This window comes from Cyprinodon variegatus, unplaced genomic scaffold (assembly GCF_000732505.1).
Source record: "Cyprinodon variegatus isolate N-32 unplaced genomic scaffold, C_variegatus-1.0 Scaffold631, whole genome shotgun sequence".
Classification (NCBI taxonomy): domain Eukaryota; kingdom Metazoa; phylum Chordata; class Actinopteri; order Cyprinodontiformes; family Cyprinodontidae; genus Cyprinodon; species Cyprinodon variegatus.
Window position 1 is genome coordinate 37,844 of NW_015151084.1, and position 9,866 is coordinate 47,709.

General features: G+C 42.3%; 1 protein-coding gene across 1 annotated transcript in view; it reads left to right on the plus strand.

The window, feature by feature from the left end:
• The window catches only part of kiaa0232 (KIAA0232 ortholog), a 27,681-nt gene that overhangs the window by 13,264 nt on the left and 4,551 nt on the right, over positions 1-9,866 (plus strand). Inside the window, exons 3-7 of the mRNA XM_015393234.1 lie at positions 1,087-1,124; positions 1,586-1,745; positions 1,837-1,921; positions 3,933-7,296; positions 7,398-7,506. Of these exons, the coding sequence (XP_015248720.1) occupies positions 1,087-1,124; positions 1,586-1,745; positions 1,837-1,921; positions 3,933-7,296; positions 7,398-7,506 (3,756 nt within the window). The remainder of the gene's footprint in view (positions 1-1,086; positions 1,125-1,585; positions 1,746-1,836; positions 1,922-3,932; positions 7,297-7,397; positions 7,507-9,866) is intronic.

A 9,866-nucleotide genomic window follows, 5' to 3' on the forward strand; every position in this document is an offset into this window, starting at 1 on the left:
TAAATCAGACAGTTTAAACTTGAGATGTGAACAGAACGGTCTCATAAGTGCAAAGTTGCTTGTGAAAAGTGAAAAAGTGAAGCCTCTCGAGCCAGCGGACGTGACACAGTCACATCTTCAGTCAAGCTATTGGCTTGAAGTAATCTTGAGTGCATCTTTCCTGCTCATTTGAATTCGAATGTCACTATAAAGCTAATCGATCTCATTCCCTAGAGATCGATTTTGCAAAAATGTAAAGGAATCGATTCAAAATGGATTTTTTTTTTTTTACCCAGCCCTAGCTACAAGCCATGAATGGGACACGGTGAGGTAGGAACCCTTATGAAACCTCCTAATGGCAGATAATGCTGTGAGGGAGATGAATGGAGGGTCATTTTTACTACAACCTGTTGAAAGGGAGGAAAACCCTTCACCCTGTGGGCCAGAGGTTCATCTCCCAGCAGGACAGTGACCTGAAACAATCCAACCTTTCCCCCTGACCTGAATCTAGTGATTTGCAAAGGTTTCTAGATCTGCAACACTGGCAACAATTTACCCCAAAATGGAAAAAATGAATAAAAATACGTAGCTCTAAAAGACCAAATGATAAAAAAAAAAAAACACTTTCGTTTTGTCCGTCTGTGGCGAAAACAAACAACATACTGGATGGTTTCTGTTTGCTCAGTGACGAAGCATGAGAACCTTGGAGGGGCAGCAACATATTAGTATGTTGCTCATTGTCGTTTAGGTGAAGCCATGCAGCCCTTTTGTTGAGTGAGTCACTACTTATCAGCAGTGAGTGCAGCTGGGTCAAAGCACTGAAAAGGGAAGATCTGTTCTGTGCTGGAAATGCCTCGTCATCTTATCTGACTGGGCGGCTTTGGCTTAGTTCCTCATCGTTAAGGTTGAATTTTGGATCTGAATTTAAAAAAAGCCCTGGACTAATATCCATTCCTGTTTCTGAGGAAAAAAGGAAACAGACATGGCTCTGTTCCATCATTCTCTTAAACGGGGTGAGCTTCAGATGATGCAACAAAAGCTGGAGGGTGGGAGGAGGAAGGTCTGCAAGACGAGTGCGGTGTCCTGCTCCTCTCTGTTTTCTTAAAGCAGAAAGCTTTGCACGTGATTGCAGCAAAGCCGTTCAGGTCAGCTGACCGGCATTAGCGGCTCTGCAGGAGGAAACAGAATCACTCTGATTCAGACTGTTTTAGGGCCAGTGGTGCAACAGGAACCTATCATGACAAGCTGTTATGTAAAAAAGAGCAGTGGCGTTGCTAGCGCCTGTGGTTACGTTGGCTACAAACCTGTGTTGTTGCTTCATTCCAGCAGTAATTCACCGCTTTCTTTGTGAAAGCGTTTGCTCACTCCTGCTTAGATGTAGCTCCTGGCTCAGCATGCCTAAACTGTCACAGATCAGCTGGCTGGAGCTGCTAGCTGCTGGCCTTTCATCACTCTTTGTTTTCTTATAGCAGCCATTCTTTCCTCAGGCTAGAGTCTTTCAACATCAGTCATCAACTTATGTGTAAAAATAAGCTGCAGTTCTTAGCTTTTTCTATTGTTCAAATTTGGCAAACTTGAAGATTAGTACAACCAGTATTTACAAAAGGTATTACCGGAGCGCAACGTTTTCATACCTGCATTGCTTCAGATGTTGGAAAGATCTCAAATATTTCTCTTGTTTTTGTCTCTGGTGCAGAACTCTGGAATTGAGAGCCTGGTTGAGGAGCTCTGCTCCAAACTTAAGGACATCCAAAACAAACAGAAAGGTATGAAACTGATATTCCTTCTTCAAGTTTTGTTGAAGCTAAGAAACATACAGCTAAACTGTTACTAAGATGTTTTTCATTCATTGTCCAGAAGAGAAACGGATTCAAAAGAAATCGGATGGCTGTCAGTCACCAGAGCGTGCCGAGTCACCCTCTTCTAAGGACCAGGTGGAAATGTAAGTTAGCACAACAGAACAGATCCATAAAGCCGGGCATACTTGGTACGATTTTTTTCAAGCATTGCACGCAGCTACAGCTCACAATGTACGACGAAACTGCAAGGTTTCGTCGTACAGTTTGAGTTCACAGCTCAAAATGTATGTTCTCACACGACATGACGCTCTGATGCGATCTACCTGCTCTCACTGTACGGCTAAAAACCACGTTGAAAGCTCCGCAGTGAGATGGCGCTACTCCGACTCGTCTATCCAGAATCCAAACGATTAGAAGACAAACATACTCATTCCATTGGCAAACTATCTCATTTACCTTCTCAAATTAACTACTTAACATTTTTACTTATTTCTAGATCGTTTTTTTCCAGTGTGCCTTCTGTTAAATATGAAGCTAACTAGAGTGAAACGCGCTGCCTTGGCAATTTGTGCGATTTTTGGCGCTAAAAGCCTTAAAAAGAAAAGGTGACGATGTATTTAGTCAAAGACATGGTTGAGCAAACGTGGCTACTACGGTCTGTCAACTTTACGGAAATAACTTCATTTCACCCGCATGCCCACCGAGCGATTTGCTTACGATGGCCGACTGAATTTCAAGCGTTTGATTTTCTGCCGACCCTACGATTCCTGATCGGGAGGCGGTCGTGAGAGGCTGATCTCCTGTCGTTACCCCCCCATACACTACATGACGTACAATCAGGCTGAAAGTCGGCCTGATAGAAAAATTCTCGCACAACTGGACAATTTCCCCGAAAAGGGCAAAAAAATCGTACCATATATGCCCAGTTTAAGAAACTATGAGCAGGTCGCAGAAAAAAATTATCCAAACCAGATTTTTCTAAAGTAAATAGTAAAGTAAAGTAAAGTTCTTTGAATGAAAGAATATTTTCTGGTTTCAAACTCTCTAATAATCCAGAGAACGCGTCATAAAGCTCGGTACCATTGCGGCTGATGGACATTTCCATCAGCAGTCTCTTTACAGATTAAAATGTTTAAAAGCGTCATTGTCAAGTGAGTTCTGTTCCATTATTGTTGCAAGCAAATAGCTTTCCATAGAGAAATTTGAAAAACACATTTTTTAAATTGAAACTAGAAAAATTCAATCCAGAAATAAAACCTTGAAATATGTTTTAATTTAAAAAAGGGTTTTTAGCATAATTTTGCCGTTTTGGAGAGTTTGCTTTCTCAAAAACTTCTTTTACAGTTTTTATTCTCAAGATTTTCTTTTTTTTTTTTTTTTTACAGATTTAATATTTGCTTTCTTTTTAATCAAACTTTTCTTTTTCAAATCAAGTTTTACAAATTTCATTCTTTTCAATTTGCATTTTCAAGGCTTTCCGCGATAGTGAGGAGCTAAGACATTTCTATTGGTCAGTGTGTAGCTCAAGAGCATTTGAATTGGGCTTAAAGTCAAGAGAAGGTGATTTGAAAAGAATTAAATTCATAAAACTCAGATCAAAAACATAAAATCAGTTTAAAAAAGGTTTTGATAAAATATTTGAAAACATAACATTTGAAAGAATAACATTGGGGGAAAAAATTAGATCTGGAATACATTTTTTTTTTCTCTTCAAATTTCCATTTATATAACCTGTTCTTTGCTTTCAGCAATGATGGAGCAAAATTAAATCTATACATCCTTAAAATGTTTTGCCATATCCTCAATAGGAGCAAAATAATAAATTTCGATACTTTATGGATTTTCTACATGTTTTGGATCTTTTCCTTTTGTTTAGCAATAATGAAAACTTTATTAAAGTATTTCGATAAACTGGAGTTCAAGATTTCTTCAAAAGAGTAGTTTTCAAGTTTACTTTGCAATGAATGTAAAATTTGATCAATTTTAGATGAACTTCAGTACATTTCTTATCAATGTTAATTGCATTATTTATAATCTATTATTTTAGCTTGTTAGCATTATATTCTTGTAAATATATTTAAGGCATGAAACCTGATAAAGTTTGATAAACTTGTTACAATTGAGCCGCCTTTTCTGTTTCTCATGTGACTGCAGGTATTATGAAGCATTTCCCCCTCTGTCCGAAAAGCCTGTTTGTCTCCAAGAGATCATGACGGTGTGGAACAAGGCCAAGGCCTGCACTTACTCCAGTTCATCATCCTCTGCAGCTCCACAAACCAGCACAGACACATCTTCCCCCAAAGACTGCAACAGTGATGGTGAGGCTGCTAAAGAGCGAAACCTGGAGGCGTGTAGTACCATCCCTACTGCGACCAGTGAGAGAGGTCATCAACGCCGGGGCAAGAAGGAGAAAGAAAACCGAGGCCATGGCGGTGCGGCAGCGGAGGAAAAGTCCATCAGCCACTCCAAGAGACAGATGAGACACAGATCTGAAGGCAAATACCGACCCAGATCCTGGTCTTCTGGTTCCAGCGAGGAAGGCTCCAGCTCCAGTGGGAACCAGGCTGACACGAAATCATCCAGAAGCAAAACCGTTAGAGTAAGGCACAAATCCAGGGAGGCTGCAAAGAACAAGAAGACACGCAACAACGGGCAGGTGAAGCTGCAGATGAAGGTTGGCGATAAGGAGGAAAGAAGAAACGCGGGGGTGCGCGGTAGCAGCGCGACTGGCGGAGCTGCTAAACAACCACAGCTTTACAAGAGAGGAAAGAGGCCGCTAAAGGAGATTCGTAAAGAGCTTGGCTGGCTGGAAGTCAGAGAGTCTGCAGTGGAGGCTAGAAACAAAAAGGAGTACAAGGAGGAGCCGCTTTGGTACACTGAGCCCATCACTGAGTACTTTGTACCATTCAGCAGCTGTCAAAGTAAGCTGGAAACAAAATATCGCAGCAAGGTTAGCTCTCCTGATGGCTTCGGCTTCTCTGCAGATATGGACAGGCTACCAGAAAAAATCCAGGGAATCTGCATCGCCAGCGAGAACTACCAGCGGACCTACTTAGCGGCGGGCTCGTTTGTGGACGGGCACTTTGTGGAAGCGTCCGGCGACGCGGACGATGAAGCTGCTGACCTCAATGAAACTTCCTGCTGCCCTCAGCCAGAAGATAGTAGAGATTTAGATGACAAGCATCTGTCTGAATTCACCGACTTCTATGAAGTTGACATTTATCAATCCATATTGGATACTAGTGCCTCAGATGCGATACAAGAGAGTCGGATCTTAAGCCTGATTCGACAGAAAAGCAAAGAACAAGGAGAAAACGAGGCAGAATGCTGTTTGGTGTTAGACGGCCTTGAGCAGCAAGGGGGAAGTGCAATACAGGCAGAGTCACAGGAAGCTTCGGGAACCGTTGGGTTTCTAATGGACGACCTTGAAAACATGGTACAAGTGTGGGGCTGTTACTCACAGTCTTCTTCCGAAGATGTAGATGGCGAAGGTTTCCTCGGAGATTCTCCTGTTCGGCTCTCTCCTCTGCTGGACAGTGTCTCATTGACCCTGAGCAAGCTCTCTAGACCTCTGGAAGAACCGCCAGTACCTGAAGCTCCCAGCGAGCCATCCGGATTGGATCCATTCTGCTTCCCTCTTTTCAAGGTCCAGTGCGACAGTGCCACCTTCCCTTTCCCCCGCGACTCGCTTTCTGTCGGTCACGAAAACATCCCCATCTCTAGTAGCGGTCTCGACCCGCATTCTAACAAACAGTCCCGCTTGCTGATATGGACCAAAAATAGTGCCTTTGACGAAACGGAACACTGTTCTAACCTATCGACGCGAACCTGCAGTCCGTGGTCCCATTCGGAGGAGACTCGGTCGGACAATGAACAGGGATATGCTCTAGCAGAGGACGCTGCTCAGATTGGCCGAGACGAACCGGACCGAGTGATCCCTCCTCTTTCGGGTACATATCTAGAAGATGAAATATTGGAGTTTTTGCAAGAGGACTCAAGCAAAAAGAATGAAAAAATTTGCGTTAGCACAGCACCCAATCAGACCTTTACCAAAAAGTCCAAATTGGAGTCCGTTTGCGGCATAGCGCTAGAGAAGGACGACGGCAAACAGTACAGCACAGACATGTTTTCAGACAACGCAAACCAACAGAGTGACGATTACAGCTCAGGGATCATAAAAGACATTTGGACCGCAATCGGAGACAGGAAATCTGCCGCGTCAAAAGACGGAGCAGAAAAGCCAAGCGAGGGACTCTTTTCAGACGAGTCGGGCACTTGCTGTTGCCGGTGTCCAGAGGTCCAGACAAAAGGCGTTCCGGTTCAGGGGCCTCAGAAAAAAGCTGTGCAGCGATCAGAGTATCGGCTCTGGGAAGGCAAGAAAGAAGAACAGGACTTAGCCAAAAACAAACTCTCCAAAGTAGATGCCGCTGGGGATTACATGACTCCGTCCAAGCCTTGGGACTTGAACTCTGACAAGGAAAGTACATCGTTCATCCTTGGAGGGGTGTATGGAGAGTTGAAAACACTAAGCGGCGATAAGAACTGGGCCGTCGTGCCACCGAGTGATACTCAAGAGAGCTTGCTACAGTGCACCACTGCGGCCGCTTCCAGCTCAGACATGCTCACCATCACTGGCAGAGATGTGTTCATGAACGCAGGCAGCTGCTTCGCGCCCGGACACCGGCCCCTATGGAGGCCCCTCGTTTCATTCGGGCAGAGCGATCAGGCCATCAGGGGAGGCGGTGATGGATTGAATAAGGGATTTTCTTTGATCTTCCATGAAGATTTGCTTGGATCTTACAGCAGCTTGCGTAGAGACGAGCAAGATTTAGAATATCCGTTTGCATCCTTTAACCTGAATAACCCCTTCTCTCAAGTCCTCCACGTCGAGTGTTCGTTTGAGCCTGAGGACATGGCTACTTTCAGTCCGGGATTCAAGCCCAAATCCATTCTTTGCTCTGATTCCGAGAGCGAAGCCTTCCAAACTCGACTCTACGGCATCAATCGGACGCAGTATAGAGCCATTCGCATTTCACCCAGGACTCATTTCCGACCAATATCAGCCTCAGAGTTGTCTCCAGTTGGAGTTAGCGACTCGGAGGCCGAGACTGACAAAGAGGAGATGAGTTTTCCCGTAGTGGCGCCAGTGGACGTGTTTGATGATCCTCAGGCCGACCTCAAACCTCTGGAGGACGACGCAGAGTGTGAGGGGCCTTATTACGGGAAGTCAGAACTGGAATCTGGTAAATTTTTACCCAGATTAAAGAAGTCTGGCATGGAGAAGAGCGCCCAGACTTCTTTGGATTCACAAGAGGGTTCAAGCACGCTTCTGCCGATTGCCGAGCAGGAGAGCGGCTTGAGCTGCAAAACAGCCGCGTCGAGCGCAGGCGGACAGGCGGATGTGGACAGGACTCAACCGGAAGAATCTTCAGAACCGAAGCAGTCCAATTTATGTTCACCAGCTGGTCAGATCCCCAAGTATGGGATTGCCTACGACTATGTTGGCGACATGCCAGAGGTAAGGATATCTTGGAAGTTCTTAACCCAGTTGTTGCAGATGGCGTAGTGGTGAATTTTTTCCAGAATCGTTGATCTGTGCTTCTTCTTTGTCTTGTCCAGTTTCCTCTGTTAAACAGAAGCGGGCAGGGAGGAATGGGCGGCCAGCAAGACGAGTTCTGGTGGCAGAACACTATTTGTTCACCCCTTTTCCCTGGATCTCAGTGTACAGGTAGGTCCAAAACATGATACCTTCTTTAACATAACTTCACATCATTAGCAATAAAATTCATTGTGGTTGGAAAAGCTTTCCCATGTCATGAGATTTGAAATATTTTCTTACATATTCAGAGTAGAGGGAGACTGATGCATTGGCCAGATGATATTTTCATATTTTTTTTTGTGTTGGCTGATTCATTAGTGCTTTTAGCAGCGATGCCTTACCCCCAGATACCACATACTCCGTCACAGCCCCCCTCGCCTCTTCTCCGTACTTCACCGTAAAAATACGGAGTCAAGCTATTTTTTTGCTCCGCTCTGGCCAGGGCAAGATCCGCAATTGCAATCGCACCAAACAGGACAAAGAACGGCGAGAAGATCCGGTTTGACAAGTTATAGTAACGATAGATCGGTAACTACAAATTAGAGCATAATTCTTATAAATTCCCAAAATCAAAGGACGTTTAATTAAATGATTGGATGCAAACTATCGGTGCTTCAACATACCAGGAAGCAGATTTCTCATCTCAATCAAAATATTAAGGAAACTTCTTGTTGTCTTGCATGGATGAAGAGATGCTGAGTTTGGAAGTAGAGAAAAAACTGTTTATAAAAACTATGTATGATCCTAGTTATCCCTGTTACAATAATCCACAACAAAAAGAAAATATTTGGGCAGAAACTGCACACATGCTGGATACTGATGGGGAGTTTTTTAATGTGTCATATTAAATTAAGCTTTCATTTCCACATGTTTTGCTCCTTTTAATTTAAGAAATAATATCATGCATGCTCTCCTCGAGCTCCAAGGATGTCGGAGCGGAGCAAGACGGGAGGAACAGCGGAGGATGTAGGCTTTGTTTAGCACAGGTGGTCTGGAGTTTCGGGCTTAAGGTCAATTATTGGTGTTTGCATTGCAAATGCCTGCATTTGCTGTCCACTTTTCTTTGATGCATTAGAAAATTATTCATTTCATGTAACATTTGTTATCATTGTATCGTTTTGATTATGGCCTCAAGAATCGCTTCCCAAAACATACGGCAGCACTTTCATTTCAAAAACCCGTTGATCTCTAATTCAGAGTAACGGCTTCAGTTTTCCTGTGAAATCAACACAATTATCTGACTGTTCACCCTTTAAGGTTTTGTTTTAACATATATTTTTTTACCTTTAATAAACTGGCCTTAATAAAGCATAATCCCATGCTGTCAGGTATTTATCACTATGAAAATAAAAATATCTGCCATAACGGGCATGACCTAAACTGGCTTAGCTCTTTATTGTGGGACACTAAAATGTTAAGATATCCTGGGCGACGATCTTAGATCAAAAGTAGATTTAATTTTTAATCAAGTTCCTAATTTGGTTCCAGTGCACTTTGTTCTACTTCATACTTGGTAATTATATGCTGCTTGTTTTGTTTTATTTTTATTTCCCAAGACTTTGAACAGCAGATTCATAAATGTTGCACTAAAATAAGAACTTGCTTTCATGCTGCCCCATAGTGACATCTAGTGGTCATATCGGGTTTTACAAGTTGCATTTTATGCAAAATGCAGGTAACAAAATATATTTTTTATCAACAAATATGTACAGAAATAAAAAGAAATGGAAAAAGAATTTAATTAAAAAAATCTAAACTAAATTTTTCTCTGAACCCTTTGAATGTTAAAGATCACTGATAAAGGTGCCTTAATGAGATAGTTGATGTAAGATTAGAAGAGAGGTTTGCTCATCTCAGTTCATTTCCTCTTATCGCTATTTAATTCTTTACATTTATCCACAACATTTAAGGAAACGGTGGAAAAACATAAATTGTTCAGTAGTTCTTGAATTAGGCCACAACAAATACAGCAGTACTCAACATTAATATTTAATCACCGATCAAGATTGAATATATCTTGTTTATAATGTCATAAGATACTACTTTGATTTTCATTAAGAAAAAAAAAATTTATTATTAACCCCATTTTATTCCACGGTCCTTAAAATGAAATGACAAAAAAAGTAAGCATAAGGAAGCGTTACATGTACCAAGAGATTTCTGATGTTAATTAGCTCAGTTATAGATCCAATAAGAGCTGCAAGATGTTCATTTGGAAGCAATATCAGATTTAGAAATAAATTCTTTAAAAGGTAAATTAGACCATTCAATTCAATTTAGTTTATTTCTATAGCGCCAATTCACAACACAAGTCATCTCAAGGCCCTTTACATTTCAACCAGTCAAATTGATTCAAAGTTTTTTATCTAAGGAAAGCCAGTTGATTGCATTGACTCTTCAGCAATAGCTCACACTAAGCATGCTTGTAGCGACAGTGGAGAGGAAAATCTCCCTTTTAACGGGAAAAAAACCTCCAGCAGAACCAGGCT